The sequence below is a fragment of the Anomaloglossus baeobatrachus genome, unplaced genomic scaffold, assembly GCF_048569485.1.
Source record: "Anomaloglossus baeobatrachus isolate aAnoBae1 unplaced genomic scaffold, aAnoBae1.hap1 Scaffold_3213, whole genome shotgun sequence".
Classification (NCBI taxonomy): Eukaryota; Metazoa; Chordata; class Amphibia; order Anura; family Aromobatidae; genus Anomaloglossus; species Anomaloglossus baeobatrachus.
This window is the reverse complement of record NW_027442608.1, coordinates 69,035-92,258: the sequence shown is the minus strand read 5'-3', so window position 1 is coordinate 92,258 and position 23,224 is coordinate 69,035. Positions and strand designations below refer to the sequence as shown.

Below are 23,224 nucleotides of genomic sequence, written 5' to 3'. Positions count from 1 at the left end.
ACGTGGCTGGAGTGGAGGTGGGCAACATGGCTAGATGCAGGGGACGTGGCTGGAGTGGAGGTGGGCAACATGGCTAGATGCACAGGGACGTGGCTGGGAGTGGAGGTGGGGCAAACATGGCTAGATGCAGGGGACGTGGCCTGGGAGTGGAGGTGGGCAACATGGCTAGATGCAGGGGACGTGGCTGGGAGTGGAGGTGGGGCAACATGGCTAGATGCAGGGGGACGTGGCCTGAATGCGGGGAGGGATATGCCTGGATGCAAAATGTGGCAACATGCCTAGATATGGGGGGCCATAGCGGAATAAGGGGAGGGACTGGGCTGGATTGCACAGATGGGTACATGGATGGATGTGGGGGGTGCCTGGAGCAGAGCAGCATGGCTAGATTCGGGTGGGGGGGGGGGGGGGAGTCGTGGGGGATGTGCCTGGAAGCGGATGATACATGGCTGGACGGTGGGGAGTTGTGGCCGAGTGTAGAGGTGGGGAACATGGCTCGATGCAGCGGGGGAGACGTGGTGGGATGCGGCTGGGTGTTGTGGGACGTGGCTGGATGCGGGGGGGGGGAGACGCTTCTGGGTGCGGTGAGACTTGGCTGGATGCAGTGGTACGTGGGTGCGGTGTGGGGGACACGGCTGATGTGTGTGTGGGGACGTGGCTGTGTGCGGTGGTACGTGGCTGGGTGCGGTGGGACGCGGCTGGATGTTGTGTGTGGCACGTGGCTGGGTGCGGTGGTACGTGGCTGGGTGCGGTGGGACTTGGCTGTGTGCGGGCGTTCCTGCGGATCCTGGTGAGGCGGATGCGGCCTCGTTGTGTCGGTGGATAGGTGTGTGCTGGCGGCTGGCCTGGCAGCGGTGATGGATGGCGGCATTGTTGTGTTGTGCTGTAGGACACGTCATCCTGTAGGACACGGCGTTAATCCGGTCACGTCGCCCTCCACGTGTCCAGATCTGCAGCGCTCGTTCCGGGGCTTCCTCCTCCCCTGATGTGACTGCGTGTGTTTTCATGTAGCTATTGTGTGGAGACTGAGCCCACCGGGGCTGTGAGTCTGTATGCCAAACCTCTGACTCCTCGCTGCCCCCCATCCCCTGACTCCTCGCTGCCCCCATCCCCTGACTCCTCGCTGCCCCCCATCCCCTGACTCCTCGCTGCCCCCCCATCCCCTGACTCCTCGCTGCCCCCCATCCCCTGACTCCTCGCTGCCCCCCATCCCCTGACTCCTCGCTGCCCCCCATCCCCTGACTCCTCGCTGCCCCCCATCCCCTGACTCCTCGCTGCCCCCCATCCCTGACTCCTCGCTGCCCCCCATCCCTGACTCCTCGCTGCCTCCCCACCCCCCTGACTCCTCGCTGCCTCCCCACCCCCTGACTCCTCGCTGCCTCCCCACCCCCTGACTCCTCGCTCCTCCCCCACCCCCTGACTCCTCTCGCTGCCTCCCCACCCCCTGACTCCTCGCTGCCCTCCCCACCCCCCTGACTCCTCGCTGCCTCCCCAACCCCCTGACTCCTCGCTGCTCCCCCCCTGACTCTCGCTGCCTCCCCACCCCCTGACTCCTCGCTGCCTCCCCACCCCCTGACTCCTCGCTGCCTCCCCACCCCCTGACTCCTCGCTGCCTCCCCACCCCCTGACACCTCGCTGCCTCCCCACCCCCCTGACTCCTCGCTGCCCCCCATCCCCTGACTCCTCGCTGCCCCCCATCCCCTTGACTCCCTCGCTGCCCCCCCCACCACCCTGACTCCTCGCTGCCGTCCCACCCCACCCCCTGACTCCTCGCTGCCTCCCCACCCCCTGACTCCTCGCTTGCCTCCCCACCCCCTGACTCCTCGCTGCCTCCCCACCCCCTGACTCCTCGCTGCCTCCCCACCCCCTGACTCCTCGCTGCCTCCCCCTCCCCTGACTCCTCGCTGCCTCCCCACCCCCTGACTCCTCGCCTGCCTCACCCCACCCCCTGACTCCTCGCTGCCTCCCCACCCCCTGACTCCTCGCTGCCTCCCCACCCCCTGACTCCTCGCTGCCTCCCCACCCCCTGACTCCTCGCTGCCTCCCCACCCCCTGACTCCTCGCTGCCCTCCCCACCCCCTGACTCCTCGCTGCCTCCCCACCCCCTGACTCCTCGCTGGCCTCCCCACCCCCTGACTCCTCGCTGCCCCCCCACCCCCTGACTCCTCGCTGCCCCCCCACCCCTGACTCTCGCTGCCCCCCCACCCCCTGACTCCTCGCTGCCCCCCCCCACCCCCTGACTCCTCGCTGCCCCCCCCCGACTCGCTGAGATGACGTGCAGGACAGATTCATCTCCACTACAAACTCAGATCCGGAGCAGAACGCTGCTGCGAAATTCTCGGCCTCTGAGCCTTGTGTGGAGGTGTCACATGACCCGAGCTCCGCTGTTACTCTGGTTGCATCTGCATGTGTGACATGATGGGCTGTTGTGTGGAGCTGCATTATGTTGTCCCTGCAGTCGCTCCCAGTAATGGTTTCTCTTTCTTTTCAGGCGGACAGTGAGATCTCATCAGACTGCAACACTCGTAAGTAGTGCGGAGGCCACGAGCACGCCGCGTATACGGTATATAGTGCGGAGGCCACGAGCACGCCGCGTATACGGTATATAGTGCGGAGGCCACGAGCACGCCGCGTATACGGTATATAGTGCGGAGGCCACGAGCACGCCGCGTATACGGTATATAGTGCGGAGGCCACGAGCACGCCGCGTATACGGTATATAGTGCGGAGGCCACGAGCACGCCGCGTATACGGTATATAGTGCGGAGGCCACGAGCACGCCGCGTATACGGTATATAGTGCGGAGGCCTCGAGCACGCCGCGTATACGGTATATAGTGCGGAGGCCACGAGCACGCCGCGTATACGGTATATAGTGCGGAGGCCACGAGCACGCCGCGTATACGGTATATAGTGCAACCACGAGCACGCCGCGTATACGGTATATAGTGCCAACCACGAGCACGTCCGCGTATACGGTGTATAGTGCGACAACAAGCACGTCGCGTATTCGGTATATAGTGCAGAGAGCCACGAGCACGCCGCGTATACGGTATATAGTGGCGGAGGCCACGAGCACGCCGCGTATACGGTATATAGTGCGGAGGCCACGAGCACGCCGCGTATACGGTATATAGTGCGCGGAGGCCACGAGCACGCCGCGTATACGGTATATAGTGCGGAGGCCACGAGCACGCCGCGTATACGGTATATAGTGCGGAGGCCACGAGCACGCCGCGTATACGGTATATAGTGCGGAGGCCACGAGCACGCCGCGTATACGGTATATAGTGCGGAGGCCCACGAGCACGCCGCGTATACGGTATATAGTGCGGAGGCCACGAGCACGCCCGCGTATACGGTATATAGTGCGGAGGCCCACGAGCACGCCGCGTATACGGTTATAGGTGCGGAGGCCACGAGCACGCCGCGTATACGGTATATAGTGCGGAGGCCACGAGCACGCCGCGTATACGGTATATAGTGCGGAGGCCACGAGCACGCCGCGTATACGGTATATAGTGCGGAGGGCCACGAGCACGCCGCGTATACGGTATATAGTGCGGAGGCCACGAGCACGCCGCGTATACGGTATATAGTGGCGAGGGCCACGAGCACGCCGCGTATACGGTATATAGTGCGGAGGCCACGAGCACGCCGCGTATACGGTATATAGTGCGGAGGCCACGAGCCACAGCCGCGTATACGGTATATAGTGCGGAGGCCACGAGCACGCCCGCGTATACGGTATATAGTGCAACCACGAGCACGTCGCGTATACGGTGTATAGTGCGACAACAAGCACGTCGCGTATACGGTATATAGTGTAGAGGCCACGAGCACGCCGCGTATACGGTGTATAGTGCGACCACAAGCACGTCGCGTATACGGTGTATAGTGCGGAGGCCACGAGCACGCCGCGTATACGGGTTATAGTGCGACCACGAGTTTGCCGCGTATATGGTGTTTAGCACACTGTGCACACACTGTATACAGCACACATTCTGTGGCAGCATTGGCGTCCACCCACCTCATGGCATTTCTCCACTGTATCGCTCCCCCCGTGGCATTTCTCCACTGCATTGCTCACCCCCCCCCCACCCATGGCATTTCTCCACTGCATTGCTCACCCCCCCCCCCCACCCGTGGCATTTCTCCACTGCATTGCCCCCTCCCCCCCCCCGGTGGCATTGCTCGGCTGCATCGCTCCCCCCCATGGCATTTCTCCACTGCATTGCTCATTGCTCCGCCCACTCTCCCCCGCTCGTGGCATTTCTCGGCTGCATCGCTTCCCCCCCCCCCCGCTCGTGGCATTTCTCGGCTGCATCGCTCCCCCCGTGGCATTTCTCAGCTGCATTGCCCCCCCCCCCCGTGGCATTTCTCGGCTGCATCGCTCTTCCCCGTGGCATTTCTCGGCTGCATTGCTCCCCCCGTGGCATTTCTCGGCTGCATCGCTCTTCCCCGTGGCATTTCTCGGCTGCATTGCTCCCCCCCGTGGCATTTCTCGGCTGCATTGCTCCCCCCCCGTGGCATTTCTCGGCTGCATCGCTCTTCCCCGTGGCATTTCTCGGCTGCATTGCTCCCCCCGTGGCATTTCTCGGCTGCATTGCGCCCCCCCCCGTGGCATTTCTCGGCTGCATCGCTCTTCCCCGTGGCATTTCTCGGCTGCATTGCTCCCCCCGTGGCATTTCTCGGCTGCATTGCTCTCCCCCCCGTGGCATTTCTCGGCTGCATTGCTCCCCCCCCCCGTGGCATTTCTCGGCTGCATCGCTCTTCCCGTGGCATTTCTCGGCTGCATTGCTCCCCCCGTGGCATTTCTCGGCTGCATTGCTCCCCCCCGTGGCATTTCTTGGCTGCGGTTTCTCACTTCTCTTCTTTTTCAGCTTCTCTGAATTTTAAACTGAATCTGACAAAAGACATCAAGTTTGAGTCTGTGGCCAAAGAGATCTGCAAATCCACGCTGTCCGGGGTGAGGAGCGCTGCTGGGGGTGGGGCGGGATTCGGGGATGTCACCGCTCGGTGTTGGGGGTGGGGCAGGATTCGGGGACCTCACCGCTCGGTGTTGGGGGTGGGGCAGGATTCGGGGACCTCACCGCTCGGTGTTGGGGGTGGGGCAGGATTTCGGGGATGTCACCGCTCGGTGTTGGGGGTGGGCAGGATTCGGGGATGTCACCGCCGGTGTTGGGGGATGGGGCAGGATTCGGGGATGTCACCGCTCCGGGTTGGGGGATGGGGCGGGATTCGGGGATGTCACCGCTCGGTGTTGGGGGGTGGGGCAGGATTCGGGGATGTCACCGCTCGGTGTTGGGGGTGGGGCGGGATTCGGGATGTCACCGCTCGGTGTTGGGGGTGGGGCAGGATTCGGGGACCTCACCGCTCGGTGTTGGGGGTGGGGCAGGATTCGGGGACCTCACCGCTCGGTGTTGGGGGTGGGGCAGGATTCGGGGATGTCACCGCTCGGTGTTGGGGGGTGGGGCGGGATTCGGGGATGTCACCGCTCGGTGTTGGGGATGGGGCAGGATTCGGGGACCTCACGCCGCTCAGTGTTGGGGGGATGGGGCAGGGTTTGGGGACCTCACCGCTCGGTGTTGGGGGGGATGGGACAGGATTCGGGGACCTCACCGCTCGGTGTTGGGGGTGGGGCAGGATTCGGGGATGTCACTTCTCGGTGTTGGGGGTGGGGCAGGATTCGGGACCTCACCGCTCGGTGTTGGGGGTGTGGCAGGATTCGGGGGATGTCACCGCTCGGTGTTGGGGGTGGGGCAGGATTCGGGATGTCACCGCTCGGTGTTGGGGGTGGGGCAGGATTCGGGGATGTCACGCTCGGTGTTGGGGGGGATGGGGCGGGATTCGGGATGTCACCGCTCGGTCTTGGGGGTGGGGCAGGATTCGGGGATGTCACCGCTCGGTGTTGGGGGTGGGGCAGGATTCGGGGATGTCACCGCTCGGTGTTGGGGATTGGGGCAGGATTCGGGGACCTCACCGCTCGGTGTTGGGGGATGGGGCAGGATTCGGGGACCTCACCGCTCGGTGTTGGGGGATGGGGCAGGATTCGGGACCTCACCGCTCGGTGTTGGGGGATGGGGCAGATTCGGGGATGTCACCGCTCGGTGTTGGGGGATGGGGCAGGATTTGGGGACCTCACCGCTCGGTGTCGGGGGATGGGGCAGGAATTCGGGGACCTCACCGCTTGGTGTTGGGGAGGATGGGGCAGGATTCGGGGACCTCACCGCTCGGTGTTGGGGGGGGAGGATGGGGCAGGATTCGGGGACCTCACCGCTCGGTGATGGGGGTGGGCAGGATTCGGGGATGTCACCGCTCGGTGTTGGGGGAGGATGGGGCAGGATTCGGGGATGTCACCGCTCGGTGTTGGGGATGGGGCAGGATTCGGGGATGTCACCGCTCGGTGTTGGGGTGGGGCAGGTTTCGGGGATGTCACCGCTCGGTGTTGGGGGTGGGCAGGATTCTGGATGTCACCGCTCGGTGTTGGGGATGGGGCAGGATTCGGGGATGTCACCGCTCGGTGTTGGGGATGGGGCAGGATTCGGGGATGTCACCGCTCGGTGTTGAGGGTGGGGCAGGATTCGGGGATGTCACCGCTCGGTGTTGGGGGTGGGGCAGGATTCGGGGATGTCACCGCTCGTGTTGGGGGAATGGGCAGGATTCGGGGACCTCACCGCTCGGTGTTGGGGGGGATGGGACAGGATTCGGGACCTCACCGCTCGGTGTTGGGGGTGGGGCAGGATTCGGGAATGTCAACCGCTCGGTGTTGGGGGGATGGGACAGGATTCGGGGACGTCACCGCTCGGTGTTGGGGGGATGGGGCAGGGTTTGGGGACCTCACCGCTCGGTGTTGGGGGTGGGGCAGGATTCGGGGACCTCACCGCTCGGTGTTGGGGATGGGACAGGATTCGGGATGTCACCGCTCGGTGTTGGGGGTGGGGCAGGATTCGGGGATGTCACCGCTCGGTGTTGGGGGTGGGGCAGGATTCGGGATGTCACCGCTCGGTGTTGGGGAAGGGGCAGGATTCGGGGACCTCACTGCTCGGTGTTGGGGGATGGGGCAGGATTCGGGGACCTCACCGCTCGGTGTCGGGGGATGGGGGCAGGGTTCGGGGACCTCACCGCTTGGTGTTGGGGGAGGATGGGGCAGGATTCGGGGACCTCACCGCTCGGTGTTGGGGGGGGGGGGATGGGCAGGGTTCGGGGACCTCACCGCTTGGTGTTGGGGGAGGATGGGGCAGGATTCGGGGACCTCACCGCTCTGTGTTGGGGGGGGGGGGGATGGGGCAGGATTCGGGGACCTCACCGCTCGATGTTGGGGGGGGGATGGGGCAGGGTTCGGGGACCTCACCGCTTGGTGTTGGGGGAGGATGGGGCAGGATTCGGGGACCTCACCGCTCGGTGTTGGGGGGGGGGGGGCATGGGGCAGGGTTCGGGGACCTCACCGCTTGGTGTTGGGGGAGGATAGGGCAGGATTCGGGGACCTCACCGCTCGGTGTTGGGGAGGATAGGGCAGGATTCGGGGACCTCACCGCTCGGTGTTGGGGGAGGATAGGGCATGATTCGGGGACCTCACCGCTCGGTGTTGGGGGAGGATAGGGCAGGATTCGGGGACCTCACCGCTCGGTGTTGGGGGATGGGGCAGGGTTCGGGGACCTCACCGCTCGGGGTGCTGGGGGATGGGGCAGGATTCGGGGACCTCACCGCTCGGTGTTGGGGGATGGGCAGGGTTCGGGGACCTCACCGCTCGGTGTTGGGGGTGGGGCAGGGTTCGGGGACCTCACCGCTCGGTGTTGGGGATGGGGCAGGGTTCGGGGACCTCACCGCTCGGTGTTGGGGGATGGGGCAGGATTCGGGGACCTCACCGCTCGCTGTTGGGGGGGGGGGGGATGGGGCATGGATTCGGGGACCTCACCGCTCGGTGTTGGGGGATGGGGCAGGATTTGGGGACCTCACCGCTCGGTGTTGGGGGGATGGGGCAGGATTCGGGGACCTCACCGCTTGGTGTTGGGGGATGGGGCAGGATTTGGGACCTCACCGCTCGGTGTTTGGGGGATGGGGCAGGATTCGGGGACCTCACCGCTCGGTGTTTGGGGGATGGGGCAGGATTCGGGGACCTCACCGCTCGGTGTTGGGGGGGGGGGGGGGATGGGGCAGGATTCGGGGACCTCACCGCTCGGTGTTGGGGGGGATGGGGCAGGATTCGGGGACCTCACCGCTTGGTGTTGGGGGATGGGGCAGGATTTGGGGACCTCACCGCTCGGTGTTTGGGGGATGGGGCAGGATTCGGGGACCTCACCGCTCGGTGTTGGGGGATGGGGCAGGATTCGGGGACCTCACCGCTCGGTGTTGGGGGGGGGGGGGGGGATGGGGCAGGATTCGGGGACCTCACCGCTCGGTGTTGGGGGATGGGGCAGGATTTGGGGACCTCACCGCTCGGTGTTTGGGGATGGGGCAGGATTCGGGGACCTCACCGCTCGGTGTTGGGGGATGGGGCAGGATTCGGGGACCTCACCGCTCGGTGTTGGGGGATGGGGCAGGATTCGGGGACTCACCAGCGTCTTGTCTTGCAGCTGAAGGAGTGTGCGGAGGAGGGCCCCCGGGAAGGGTTACGTGGTCTCGTGTCTGGTGGAGCATCGTGTAATATCACAGAATACCAGTGCCACCAGTACATCACCAAGATGGCCGCCATCATCTACAGCGGATTACCGCCTGATCTGCGGCTTCATGGAGGACTGCAGAAGTGAGATTAATGCTCTGAAGTGCGGCAGCATCCGGCCCGGAGACAAGGTGAGCGCCAGTGGCTGATGCTGCGGAAGCAGCGCGTCTCCAGGGGAGGGGATCTCCTCAGTAACAGGCCGGCTTCTCCGCACACAGGACCCTCACTCTCAGGGGAGGTGGTCTCCTGTCTGGAGAAGGCCATCGTGAAGGAGGCCGAGGAGACCGATCCCCAGAGCCACATATCGGACAACTGCAAGCAGTCCATCATGCGCGTGGCCGAGCTCTCCTCTGACGACTTCCATCTGGACCGTCACCTGTACTTTGCCTGCAGAGACGACCGCGAGCGCTTCTGTGAGACCGTAAGACACCGCCAGCGGCCATGGGGGCTGCTCCTCCCTCTCTGCCACCCTAGGACCATTGGCACTCCCTCCCCCACCTCCTTTCCACTCGTCCCTTGCACGCCCCCTCACCTCTGCGCCCGCGGTCCCTGGCACGCTCCCATCTGCCGCCCCGCGGTCCCTGGCACGCCCCCATCTCTGCCGCCCGTGGTCCCTGGCACGCCCCCCCCATCTCTGCCGGCCCGCGGTCCCTGGCACGCCCCCCTCATCTCTGCCGCCTGCGGTCCCTGGCACGCTCCCCCATCTCTGCCGCCCGCGGTCCCTGGCACGCCCCCGATCTCTGCCGCCCGCGGTCCCTGGCACGCCCCCATCTCTGCCGCCCGCGGTCCCTGGGACGCCCCCATCTCTGCCGCCCGCGGTCCCTGGCACGCCCCCCCATCTCTGCCGCCCGCGGTCCCTGGCACGCCTCCCGATCTCTGCCGCCCGCGGTCCCTGGCACGCCCCCCGATCTCTGCCGCCCGCGGTCCCTGGCACGCCCCCATCTCTGCCGTCCGCGGTCCCTGGGACGCCCCCATCTCTGCCGGCTGTACTTAGCGCTGCTGATTGTGGGTCTCTTATGCGCAGGTCCAGGCTGGAGAAGGCCGGGTGTACAAGTGTCTGTTCAACCACAAGTTTGAGGAGTCCATGAGTGAGCGGGTGAGTGTGCGCGGGTGAGTGAGCGCTTGCTCCGGGGCTGGCGGCGCTCTGTGTCTGAGCTCACTTTCTCCCGTTTCTTGTGCAGTGCCGGCGATGCCCTGACCACCCGCCAGAAGCTGATCGCTCAGGACTACAAGGTCAGCTATTCACTGGCCAAGTCGTGTAAGGCCGACCTGAAGAAGTACCGCTGCAGCGTGGAGAACCATCCGCGCTCCCGGGAGGCCCGGCTCTCCTACCTGCTGCTGTGCCTGGAGTCCGCGGTGCACAGAGGTGCGGCTCACACCGGGCGCCATCACTGCGGAGCCTGTGTGCTGGGGGCGAGGCGCTGCTCACAACACCGGGTGCCATCACTGCGGAGCCTGTGCGCTGGGGACGAGGCGCTGCTCACACACCGGGCGCCATCACTGCGGAGCCTGTGTGCTGGGGGTGAGGCGCTGCTCACACACCGGGCGCCATCACTGTGGAGCCTGTGTGCTGGGGGCGAAGCGCTGCTCACACACCGAGCGCCATCACTGCGGAGCCTGTGTGCTGGGGGTGAGGCGCTGCTCACACACCGGGCGCCATCACTGCGGAGCCTGTGCACTGGGGGCGAGGCGCTGCTCACACACCGGGGCCCCGCTCTGCCATCACTGTGGAGCCTGTGCGCTGGGGGCGAGGCGCTGCTCACACCGGGCGCCATCACTGCGGAGCCTGTGCGCTGGGGGCGAGGCGCTGCTCTCACACTGGGCCCCCCTCTGCCATCACTGCGGAGCCTGTGTGCTGGGGGCGAGGGCGCTGCTCACACACCGGGCGCCATCACTGCGGAGCCTGTGTGCTGGGGGCGAGGCGCTGCTCACACACCGGGTGCCATCACTGCGGAGCCTGTGCGCTGGGGACGAGGCGCTGCTCACACACCGGGCGCCATCACTGTGGAGCCTGTGTGCTGGGGGTGAGGCGCTGCTCACACACCGGGCGCCATCACTGTGGAGCCTGTTGTGCTGGGGGCGAAGCGCTGCTCACACACCGAGCGCCATCACTGCGGAGCCTGTGTGCTGGGGGTGAGGCGCTGCTCACACACCGGGCGCCATCACTGCGGAGCCTGTGCACTGGGGCGAGGCGCTGCTCACACACCGGGGCCCCGCTCTGCCATCACTGCGGAGCCTGTGCGCTGGGGGCGAGGCGCTGCTCTCACACCGGGCCCCCTCTGCACACTCCCATCACTACGGAGGCCTGTGCGCTGTACACGCTGTGGTGCCGCCCCTGGCTCTGCTGTGTCCCCCGAGCACAGGGTGGGCTCCGTGTCACTAGTGGGGGCAGGCGGGTGCATACTCCTGGGGAGGGTGATGCTAGGAGCCGCTCTGACCCCGGTGCTGTTCTCTAGGGCGGCAGGTGAGCAGCGAGTGCCAGGGCGAGATGCTGGATTACCGGCGGATGTTAATGGAGGACTTCTCCCTGAGCCCGGAGATCATCCTGAGCTGCCGCGGGGAGATCGAGCACCACTGCTCCGGCCTGCATCGGAAGGGCCGCACCCTGCACTGCCTGATGAAGGTCGTGCGTGGAGAGAAGGGCAATATAGCCGAGAAGTGCCAGCAGGCGGTGAGTGCCACGTGCCCTGTATAGCGGGCGTCTGCTCTCCTGATCACCGTGGTAATGGCCGCCTCTGCTCCCTACAGTTACAGACACTGGTGCAGGAGACGGACCCTGCCTCCGATTATCGATCGACCGCGCTCTGAACGAGGCCTGTGAGTCTGTCATCCAGACCGCCTGCAAGCACATCCGCTCCGGAGACCCCATGTGAGTGTGGGTGAGGGGCGGCCGGGGCAGGGAGGTGGGCGCGTGGTGAGGGGCGACCAGGCAGGGAGGTGGGCGCATGGTGAGGGGCGGCCGGGGGCAGGGAGGTGGGCACATGGTGAGGGGCTCCCGGGGCAGGGAGGTGGGCGCGCGGTGAGGGGCTCCCGGGGCAGGGAGGTGGGCGCGCGGTGAGGGGCTCCCGGGCAGGGAGGTGGGCGCGCGGTGAGGGGCTCCCGGGGCAGGGAGGTGGGCGCGCGGTGAGGGGCTCCCGGGGCAGGGAGGTGGGCGCGCGGTGAGGGGCTCCCGGGGCAGGGAGGTGGGCACGCGGTGAGGGGCTCCCGGGGCAGGGAGGTGGGCGCACGGTGAGGGGCTCCCGGGGCAGGGAGGTGGGCGCGCGGTGAGGGGCTCCGGGGCAGGGAGGTGGGCGCGCGGTGAGGGGCTCCCGGGGCAGGGAGGTGGACGCGCGGTGAGGGGCTCCCGGGGCAGGGAGGTGGGCGCGCGGTGAGGGGCTCCCGGGGCAGGGAGGTGGGCGCGCGGTGAGGGGCTCCCGGGGCAGGGAGGTGGGCGCGCGGTGAGGGGCTCCCGGGCAGGGAGGTGGGCGCGCGGTGAGGGGCGACCGGGCAGGGAGGTGGGCGTGCGGTGAGGGGCTCCCGGGGCAGGGAGGTGGGCGCGTGGTGAGGGGCGACCAGGGCAGGGAGGTGGGCGCGTGGTGAGGGGGCGACCAGGGCAGGGAGGTGGACGCGTGGTGAGGGGCGACCAGGGCAGGGAGGTGGACGCACGGTGAGGGGCTCCCGGGGCAGGGAGGTGGTGCGCGGTGAGGGGCGACCGGGGCAGGAAGGTGGCGCGCGGTGAGGAGCGCCTGGGAAGGGAGGTGGGGGCGCGGTGAGTGGGGCAGGGAGGTGGGCGTGCGGGTGAGGGGCGCTGGGCAGGGAGGTGGGCGCGTGGTAAGGGGCGACCAGGGCAGGGAGGTGGGCGCGGTGGTGAGGGGCGACCGGGGCAGGGAGGTGGGTGCGCGGTGAGGGGCGACCGGGGCAGGAAGGTGGGCGCGCGGTGAGGAGCGCCTGGGGAAGGGAGGTGGGGGCGCGGTGAGTGGGGCAGGGAGGTGGGCGCGCGGTGAGGGGTGCCTGGGGCAGGGAGACGGGCGCGCGGTGAGGGGTGTTGACGGCTGCCCGTCTTCTGCAGGATCCTGTCGTGTCTTATGGAGCACTTGTATACGGAGAAGATGGTGGAGCAGTGTGAGCACCGCCTGCTGGAGCTGCAGTACTTCATCTCCCGGGACTGGAAGTAAGGCTCCGCCACAGTGCACCGCCTGGGGCTGCGGACACCGCCCTGACCCCCGCGCTCTCTTTCCAGGTTGGATCCAGTCTTGTACAGGAAATGTCAGGGCGACGCCTCCCGATTGTGTTACGCTCACAGCTGGAACGAGACCAACGAGAACATGCCGGCGGGAGCCGTCTTCTCCTGTCTGTATCGGCACGCGTATCGCACGGAGGAGCAGGGGCGCAGGGTGAGTGCCCCCAGAGATACAGGCCAGGAGTCTGTCACCTGGCAGCTGTCCTCACCCCGGAGGCTGCGGCCCTGTGGAGGACACAACCACTTAGGATCCCAAAATCTTCTCCATCGTCTTATGTATCCCCTCCTGTTCATGCAGTTATCACGTGAGTGCCGCGCTGAAGTGCAACGTATCCTCCACCAGAGGGCGCTGGATGTGAAGCTGGACCCCGCCATGCAGGCAAAATGCATGACAGAGCTTGGGAAGTGGTGCAATGAGAAGACTGAGACAGGACAGGTAGGGGGCGCTGTCTGGCGTGGTGGGTGCAGCGCCTTTTTTTTTTTATATGGCGTTGTCCATCCTCGGTGGGTTATGTGGCACTGTCTGGCCGCCAAGGCACTGTCCGTCCACGGTGAGTGCAGCATCTTGTTTAGGTGGCGCTATCTGGCGCAGTTGGTGCAGCGTCTTGTATGTGTGGCGCCGGCTGTGGTGGGTGCAGCGTCTTGTATGTGTGGTGCCGGCTGTGGTGGGTGCAGCGTCTTGTTTACGTGGTGCCGGCTGTGATGGCTGCAGCGTCTTGTTTACGTGGTGCCGGCTGTGATGGCTGCAGCGTCTTGTTTACGTGGTGCCGGCTGTGGTGGCTGCAGCATCTTGTTTACGTGGTGCCGGCTGTGGTGGCTGCAGTGTCTTGTTTACGTGGTGCCGGCTGTGGTGGCTGCAGCGTCTTGTATGTGTGGTGGTGGCTGCAGCGTCTTGTATGTGTGGTGGTGGCTGCAGCGTCTTGTTTACGTGGTGGTGGCTGCAGCGTCTTGTTTACGTGGTGCCGGCTGTGGTGGCTGCAGCGTCTTGTTTACGTGGTGGTGACTGCAGCGTCTTGTTTACGTGGTGGTGGCTGCAACGTCTTGTTTACGTGGTGGTGGCTGCAGCGTCTTGTTTATGTGGTGCCGGCTGTGGTTGCTGCAGCGTCTTGTTTACGTGGTGCCGGCTGTGGTGGCTGCAGCGTCTTGTATGTGTGGTGGTGGCTGCAGCGTCTTGTTTAGGTGGCGCTGTCTGGCGCGGTGGGTGCAGCGTCTTGTTTACGTGGTGCCGGCTGTGGTGGCTGCAGCGTCTTGTTTACGTGGTGGGGGCTGCAGCGTCTTGTTTACGTGGCACGTGTCTTCCAGGAGCTGGAGTGTCTGCAGGATCACCTGGAGGAGCTGGTCCCGGAGTGCCGGGAGATCGTGGGGAATCTGACGGAGCTGGAGTCGGAGGTGAGCCGCGAGCGAGGAGCCGGCATCAGCCGCGTGGCCATGGATCACTAATGTCTGATGCACTTGTGTGGCTTCTGCTTCCAGGACATCCAGATCGAGACTCTTCTGATGAGAGCGTGCGAGCCCATCATCCAGGGATACTGCCACGTAGGTGGGCTCGTCTTGTGGGGGGAGGCCACTGCTCGTCTTCTCATGCACGCAGACCTGGGGATTTGGCAGGACTGGAGTCGTCCACCATGGGCGCGTCACATTTACCGATATGTGCTCAGAAGGGACGGATGTCATGGCCGATCCATAGTCCTGAAGGGAAATGAGCCACCAGTCCCTGTGTACAGGAGGGGGGGGTCTGACGTCTCTCCACGGACTCTTCTTCTATCAGTGGGGTGGGGGATGGGGGGCACCTGGAGTGACGCTGCTCTTCTGTCTGCTCAGGAGTCGGCCGATAACCAGATTGACTCCGGAGACCTGATGGAGTGTCTAATCCAGAACAAGCACCAGAAGGAGATGAATGAGAAGTGCGCGGTGGGCGTCACACACTTCCAGCTGGTACGTAGCCCTGGTCGGCATCACACACTTCCAGCTGGTACGTAGCCCTGGTCGGCGTCACACACTTCCAGCTGGTACGTAGCCCTGGTCGGCATCACACACTTCCAGCTGGTACGTAGCCCCGGCGGCATCACACACTTCCAGCTGGTACGTAGCCCTGGTCGGCATCACACACTTCCAGCTGGTACGTAGCCCCGGCGGCATCACACACTTCCAGCTGGTACGTAGCCCCGGCGGCATCACACACACTTCCAGCTGGTACGTAGCCCCGGCGGCATCACACACTTCCAGCTGGTACGTAGCCCTGGTGGCATCACACACTTCCAGCTGGTACGTAGCCCCGGCGGCATCACACACTTCCAGCTGGTACGTAGCCCCGGCGGCATCACACACTTCCAGCTGGTACGTAGCCCCGGCGGCATCACACACACTTCCAGCTGGTACGTAGCCCCGGCGGCATCACACACACTTCCAGCTGGTACGTAGCCCCGGCGGCATCACACACACTTCCAGCTGGTACGTAGCCCCGGCGGCATCACACACACTTCCAGCTGGTACGTAGCCCCGGCGGCATCACACACTTCCAGCTGGTACTAAGCCCCGGCGGCATCACACACTTCCAGCTGGTACGTAGCCCCGGCGGCATCACACACTTCCAGCTGGTACGTAGCCCCGGCGGCATCACACACTTCCAGCTGGTACGTAGCCCCGGTGGCATCACACACTTCCAGCTGGTACGTAGCCCTGGCGGCATCACACACTTCCAGCTGGTACGTAGCCCTGGCGGCATCACACACTTCCAGCTGGTACGTAGCCCTGGCGGCATCACACACTTCCAGCTGGTACGTAGCCCCGGCGGCATCACACACTTCCAGCTGGTAGCCCCGGCGGCATCACACACTTCCAGCTGGTACGTAGCCCTGGCGGCATCACATACTTCCAGCTGGTACGTAGCCCCCGGCGGCATCACACACTTCCAGCTGGTACGTACCCCCGGCGGGATCACACACTTCCAGCTGGTACGTAGCCCTGGCGGCATCACACACTTCCAGCTGGTACGTAGCCCTGGTCGGCGTCACACAGTTCCAGCTGGTACGTAGCCCTGGCAGCATCCTCCCTCCGTTTGTCCTCCAACCATACTCCCTCCCTCCGTTGTCTTCTGTTCTTCCTCCCAATGTCCGTCCTCCTTCCCTCCTCCATCTCATTAAATGGGTCAGTCACCAGGATTTCTTCAGCGCTCTATTGGGAGACCCAGACGATTGGGGTATAGCTACTGCCTCCGGAGGCCACACAAAGCACTACACTAAAAAGTGCAAGGCCCCTCCCCTTCTGGCTATACCCCCCCGTGGTATCACGGGTTCTCCAGTTTTCAAGCTTTGTGCGAAGGAGGTCAGACATCCATGCATAGCTCCACAGATTTTAGTCAGCAGTAGCTGCTGACTATTTCGGATGGAAGAAAAGAGGGCCCATATAGGGCCCCCAGCATGCTCCCTTCTCACCCGTTGATGGTGTTGTAAGGTTGAGGTACCTATTGCTGGTACGGAGGCTGGAGCCCACATGCTGCTTTCCTTCCACATCCCCCTGGGGGGCTCTGAGGAAGTGGGATCCTGCCGGCCTCAAAGCTCTGACGCCGGGCTCCATCCACAGACCCATTTGAACCTGCTGGATACGGAGCTGGAGTACCGTTCAGGGACATGGCCCTGCACCATTACAGGTACTCTGTGTCCCCGTACACACAGGCACAGCACACTCCAGACTTGCTGGGTGTGCTAGTGCGCCGGGGACAGTAAAGGGTTACAGTCACTGCAGCTTTGCTGAGTGACTTTGTGTATGGGGAACTACCGCGCCGGACGCTCCGGGAGCGGCGGCGCGGCTGGGACTTGTAGTTCGCCGGGGACTGGGCGCCGACCGCGCTTTTACGGCGGCGGCGCTTATAAATCCAGTCCCCGGCTTCTGCGGCCTAGTGCCGCTTCGTTCCCGCCCCCTCCCTGTCACTCAGGGAAGGGGACAGACGCTGAGCAATCAGCAGCGCCGAGGGCTGGAGCCTTATTTACATGCTCCAGCCCTCTCACTGCACACTGTCGGACGCCGGATTCCCGCTCTGACTTGGGGCACGCCCACGGCCCGCCCCTCCTCACACGAGCTGGGGAAGACGCCGGCAGCCATTACTGCAGTCCGAGCTCGGACTTTCGGCAACCAGGCAGGACGGTGGCGACCATACACCCGCTTATAGGCGGGCGGTAAGCGGCACACATAGTGCTGACCCCAATATATACTGCAGTGTGTACATGTGTATTTTAACTGCATAGGTCGCTATATGCGCGCTTGGAGAGCGACACATCAGCAGCAGGAAAGCAGGTGTGCTAAGGCACAGGCTTTCTAGGCTGCTTGTATTGCACGTACTGAAGTGTTCATTTGTATTTATGCTTGTATGCTATACATTGCACTGTACAGTCGCTAGTCTTAGCTATATTCTCCTGGAATGGCTAGACTACAGCAGCAGAAAACCAAGGGTGCTGGGGCACAGGTTTTTTTCTATGCTGCTTGTATTGCATGGGCTGCAGTGTGCATTTGTACTTGTGCTTGTATGCTATACATTGCACTGTATGGTCACTCTTCGGGGCTATATTCCCCTAGATGACCAGTCTACAGCAGCAGAAGAGCAGAGGTGCCAGGGCACAGGCTTCTATGCTGCTTGGATTGCATGTGCTGCAGTGTGCATTTGTACTTGTGCTTGTATGCTATACATTGCACTGTATGGTCACTCTTCTGGGCTATATTCCCCTAGATGACTAGTCTACAGCAGCAGAAGAGCAGAGGTGCCAGGGCATAGGCTTCTATGCTGCTTGTATTGCTTGTGCTGCAGTGTTCATTTGTACTTTATGCTTGTATGCTATACATTGCACTGTACGGTCACCATTCTTGGCTATATACTTCTAGATGGCTAGTCGGCAGCGGCAAAAAAGCAACACAGATTTTCAGTGCTGTTTTTACTACATGGGATGCTGTTCATGACACCGTCCCATTGTGTGCATGCTCCCCTGTAGCACTTCGTCTGCCGGGGTCTCTAGCACTTCGTCTGCCGGGGTCTCTACTAGTCGTGGCCAAAGAAACCACCTGTCATCCCTGTCCAAGGACAGGGACGGAGTTGCAGTTTCGACAGATATATTGTCATAAGATAGAGACTTGCAGTCCAGACAGGCCATGGGCAATCTTCCTGACCAACCTCATTTGGAACGGGGGGGTCCCAGGAGGACTCTCTGTATGATAAGGCAGCTCTCCAGGACCTTGATCCTGACATCGCTATCAATCCGGATACACCGGATGGTAACGCCATACGGAATGATCCTATAGCGTCCATCAATGGAAGGTTGGATCTTTCTCCCTCAGCTCCCCCAGTGGAGGAGTCAGCTTCACAGCAGGAGAAGTCCCTTTTCAGTATCTCAAACGGATATTGAGTATTTTTCTGGCCACGCTGACTTCAGAGAAGCAGTCCAGGAACACCACGCTTACCAGATAAGCGTCTTCTCCAAACGTTTTTAAGATACACGTTATCCCTTTTCCCCTGACGTGGTCAAGCGCTGGACCCAGGGTCCAAAGGTGGATTCTCCAATCTCCAGGCTTGCGTCTAGAGCCATAGTTGCACTGGAGATGGGGCTTCACTTAAAGATGCCATTCACAGACAGATGGACTCTGGTTGAAATCTGTCTAGGAGGCTATCGGCGTGTCGGTTGCTCCGGCATTCACAGCCGTATAGGCAACCTAACCTTTTCAGCTGTTCTTGCGCAGCTGGCCTTGAGCACATGTACATCTGTACCGCAGAGGCGTCCGTAACTCCGCAATGTCTGCACTGCGACTTACCCTATTAATGCTGTCCTAAAAGTACAGTCGAGGTTTCGGTCCTTCCCAGGCTCGGGCAGGTCCCAATTGTCCTCGTGCAAAAGGGCTACAAAACCTCAGACGGGCTCAGATTCCGGCCGGGCTCAATCACGCCCAAGGAAGGCAGCCGGAGGAACCGCTACCAAGGCGGTCTCCTCATGACTCTCAGCTCTCTCTCTCTCTCCGCATCCGCGGTTGATGGCAGACTCCCCCGCCTTTGGCGACATTTAGCTGCCACAGGTCACAGACCGGTGGGTGACGGATATTGTGCTCACGTGCACAGGACAGTGTTCTGTTCTCGTCCTCCGACTCCATTCTTCAGAACGGCCCCACCTCCCCACCGAGCAGATGCCCTGCTGCAGGCGGTGGACGCTCTAAGAGCAGAAGGAGTGGTGATCCCTGTCCCCCCTCAGGAACGAGGGCGAGGGTTTGTACTCCAATCTCTTTGTGGCTCCAAAAAAGGACGGCTCCTTCCGTCCTGTTCTGGACCTAAAACTGCTCAATAAGCATGCGAACGCCAGGCGGTTCCGGATGGAATCCCTCCGATCCGTCATTGCCTCAATGTCTCGAGGAGACTTCCTTGCCTCAACAGACATCAAAGATGCCTATCTCCACGTGCCAATTGCTACGGAGCACCAACGTTTTCTACGTTTTGTGATAGGAGACGACCATCTTCAGTTCGTAGCTCTGCCATTCGGTCTGGCGACAGCCCCACGGGTGTTCACCAAGGTCATGGCAGCAGTGGTAGCAGTCTTGCACTCTCAGGGACACCCGGTGATCCCTTACTTGGACGATCTACTCGTCAAAGCACCCTCCCTCGAGGCATGACAACGCAGCCTGAATGTTACGCTGGAGACTCTCCAGACTTTCGGGTGGATCATCAATTTGGCAAGGTCAAATCGGTCACCGACTCAATCACTAACGTATCTCGGCATGGAGTTCACACTCTATCAGCGATAGTGAAGCTTCCGCTGAACAAGCAGCGTTCACTGCAAACAGAGGTGCAGTCTCTCCTTCAAGGCCAGTCGCACCCCTTAAGGCGCCTCATGCACTTCCTAGGGAAGATGGTGGCAGCCATGGAGGCAGTTCCCTTTGCGCAGTTTCATCTGCGCCAACTGCAAGGGGACATTCTCCGCCAATGGGACGGGAAGTCAACCTCCCTGGACAGGAAAGTCTCCCTTTCCCAGACGGCCAAGGACTCTCTGCAATGGTGGCTTATTCCCACCTCATTGTCACAGTGAAGATCCTTCCTACCCCCATCCTGGGCAGTGGTCACGACAGATACGAGTCTGTCAGGGTGGGGAGCAGTTTGTCTCCGCCACAGGGCTCAGGGGACGTGGACTCAGCAGGAGTCCACCCTTCAGATCAATGTTCTGGAAATCGGGGCAGGGTATCTTACCCTACTAGCTTTCCAGCAGTGGCTAGAAGGGAGCAGATCCGAATCCAGTCGGACAACTCCACAGCGGTGGCATACATCAACCACCAAGGAGGGACGCGCAGTCGGCAAGCCTTCCAGGAAGTCCGGCGAATCCTCATGTGGGTGGAGGACACAGCATCCACCATATCCGCAGTTCACATCCCGGGCGTAGAAAACTGGGAAGCAGACTTCCTCAGTCGCCAGGGTATGGACGCAGGGGAATGGTCCCTTCACCCGGACGTGTTTCAGGAAATCTGTCGCCGCTGGGGGGTGCCGGACGTCGACCTAATGGCGTCTCGGCACAACAACAAGGTCCCGGCATTTATGGCACGATCGCGCGATCACAGAGCTCTGGCGGCAGACGCCTTAGTGCAAGATTGGTCGCAGTTCCGGCTCACATATGTGTTTCCACCTCTGGCACTCTTGCCCAGAGTACTGCGCAAAAAATCAGATCCGATTGCAGCCGCGTCATACTCGTCGCCCCAGACTGGCCGAGGAGATCGTGGTACCCGGATCTGTGGCATCTCACGGTCGGCCGACCGTGGTCACTACCAGGCTGGCCAGACTTACTGTCCCAAGGGCCGTTTTTCCATCGGAATTCTGCGGCCCTGAACCTGACTGTGTGGCCATTGAGTCTTGGATCCTAGCGTCTTCAGGATTATCCCAAGGGGTCGTTGCCACCATGAAACAGGCTAGGAAGTCCACCTCTGCTAAGATCTACCACAGAACGTGGAAGATTTTCTTAACCTGGTGCTCGGCTCAGGGAGTGTCTCCCTGGCCATTTGCATTGCCTACTTTTCTTTCCTTCCTGCAATCGGGGTTAGAAAAGGGCTTGTCGCTCGGCTTCCTTAAGGGGGAAGTCTCGGCACTATCCGTGTTTTTTCAGAAGCGTCTAGCACGTCTTTCTAAGGTGCGCACGTTCCTACAGGGGGTCTGTCATATCGTACCCCCGTACAAGCGGCCGTTAGATCCATGGGATCTCAACAGGGTATTAGTTGCTCTCCAGAAGCCGCCTTTCGAGCCTCTGAAGGAAGTTTCCTTTCTCGCCTGTCACAGAAGGTGGCGTTTCTCGTTGCGATCATATCGCTTCGGCGAGTGTCTGAGCTGGCAGCTCTGTCATCCAAGGCTCCCTTCCTGGTGTTCCACCAGGACAAGGTAGTGCTGCGCCCCATTCCGGAGTTTCTCCCTAAGGTCGTATCCTCGTTTCATCTTAATCAGGATATATCCTTGCCTTCCTTTTGTCCTCATCCGGTTCACCGGTATGAAAAGGACTTACGTTTGTTAGATCTGGTGAGAGCACTCAGACTCTACATTTCCCGCACGGCGCCCATGCGCCGTTCCGATGCACTTTTTGTCCTTGTCGCTGGTCCGCGCAAGGGGTTGCAGGCTTCTAAAGCCACCCTGGCTCGATGGATCAAAGAACCAATTCTAGAGGCCTACCGTTCTGCGGGGCTTCCGGTTCCTTCAGGGCTAAAAGCCCACTCAACCAGAGCCGTGGGTGCGTCCTGGGCATTACGACACCAGGCTTCGGCTCAACAAGTGTACCAGGCAGCTACCTGGTCCAGTCTGCACACTTTCACCAAGCATTATCAGGTGCATACCTATGCTTCGGCGGATGCCAGCCTAGGTAGAAGAGTCCTGCAGGCGGCAGTTACCTCCCCGTAGGGGAGGGCTGTTTTGCAGCCCTAACATGAGGTATTTCTTTACCCACCCAGGGACAGCTTTTGGACGTCCCAATCGTCTGGGTCTCCCAATAGAGCGCTGAAGAAGAAGGGAATTTTGTTACTTACCGTAAATTCCTTTTCTTCTAGCTCTTATTGGGAGACCCAGCACCCGCCCTGTTGTCCTTCGGGATGTTTTTGTTGTTTGCGGGTACACATGTTGTTCATGTTGAACGGTTTTTCAGTTCTCCGATGTTACTCGGAGTTAATTTGTTTAAACCAGTTATTGGCTTTCCTCCTTCTTGCTTTGGCACTAAAACTGGAGAACCCGTGATCCCACTGGGGGTGTATAGCCAGAAGGGGAGGGGCCTTGCACTTTTTAGTGTAGTGCTTTGTGTGGCCTCCGGAGGCAGTAGCTATACCCCAATCGTCTGGGTCTCCCAATAAGAGCTAGAAGAAAAGGAATTTACGGTAAGTAACAAAATTCCCTTCTTTGCCGTATAAGCTGAGGGCAGCATGCTGCGAGGGTTAACCAGGTGACAACCTCTGTGCTTCTCTTATGTGTGCAGCTGTTGTTTGCCATACTTATGGGCTTGTTGCTGTGTGAGGGACATTGGTGTGACGGCGCCCCCTGCTGTGAGTGCACACTCTATAGTGAGCCTGGTGTGGGTGAGGAAGCTCACTCAGCTCTGCTACACCCAGCGCTGAGATAGTCAGAGCGGCTGCACACAGCGATCTCCCATGGACGTGGCTCCTTCAGTCTCTGCCCCTTCGCTCTGATGAAGTAGGTAAAACTTGCTGACAGATCCCCTGTAAGATCACTAGATCCCGGCCTCCATGTGATAGAGGCATATTGCGTTCCCAGTCCGGAGTGAGCCGGTCATTGTCATCCTCCGCCATCAGGCGCCGTATACAGAAACTGCGCATACAGTCAGACATGAAAGAAGAAAGTGACGAGACGGCATCCATGGCTCACTGCACCACCAATAAATACTGCCCAAACCCCTCCCCCGAGGGCCCTGCCCTTCTGACCCCATTTCTGGAGGGCCGGGGGTCTGATTTCTGGAGGGCCGGGGGTCTGATTTCTGAGAGGTGGGGGTGGGGGGTCTGATTTCTGGAGGGCCGGGGGTTTGATTTCTGTGAGGCCGAGGGGGGGGGGGGGGGGGGTCTGATTTCTGGAGGGCCGGGGGTCTGATTTCTGGAGGGCCGGGGGTCTGATTTCTGGAGGGCCGAGAGGGGGGGGGTCTGATTTCTGGGGGGTCGGGGGTCTGATTTGTGGGGTAACTGTGTGCTGCCCCTGTGTCCTGAGGAGGCTGGGTCCGCTGTAAGGTTTCTTCACTTGCCCCTTCATGCTGTCTTGGCCCATATTGGTGTATTCTGATGTATAACAATGGTCCTGGTGAATATCCCTTTGTGTGCTGCTTCCATCTGCTGCTTCCCGATGTCTGATGCCGG

General features: G+C 62.1%; 1 protein-coding gene across 1 annotated transcript in view; it reads left to right on the top strand.

Annotated features, from left to right (window-relative positions):
- Positions 1-2,467: 2,467 nt before the first annotated feature.
- LOC142269516 (Golgi apparatus protein 1-like) overlaps positions 2,468-23,224 on the top strand; it is a gene marked incomplete at its 3' end in the record, with an annotated part of 86,976 nt that continues 66,219 nt past the window's right edge. Inside the window, 20 exon segments of the mRNA XM_075332410.1 lie at positions 2,468-2,522; positions 4,880-4,965; positions 8,573-8,598; positions 8,600-8,637; positions 8,640-8,701; positions 8,703-8,789; positions 8,877-8,886; positions 8,889-9,079; positions 9,683-9,754; positions 9,840-9,845; positions 9,847-10,024; positions 11,115-11,329; positions 11,407-11,449; positions 11,452-11,527; positions 12,707-12,808; positions 12,878-13,031; positions 13,176-13,313; positions 14,180-14,266; positions 14,351-14,413; positions 14,699-14,812. Coding sequence (XP_075188525.1) covers positions 2,468-2,522; positions 4,880-4,965; positions 8,573-8,598; positions 8,600-8,637; positions 8,640-8,701; positions 8,703-8,789; positions 8,877-8,886; positions 8,889-9,079; positions 9,683-9,754; positions 9,840-9,845; positions 9,847-10,024; positions 11,115-11,329; positions 11,407-11,449; positions 11,452-11,527; positions 12,707-12,808; positions 12,878-13,031; positions 13,176-13,313; positions 14,180-14,266; positions 14,351-14,413; positions 14,699-14,812 — 1,803 coding nt within the window.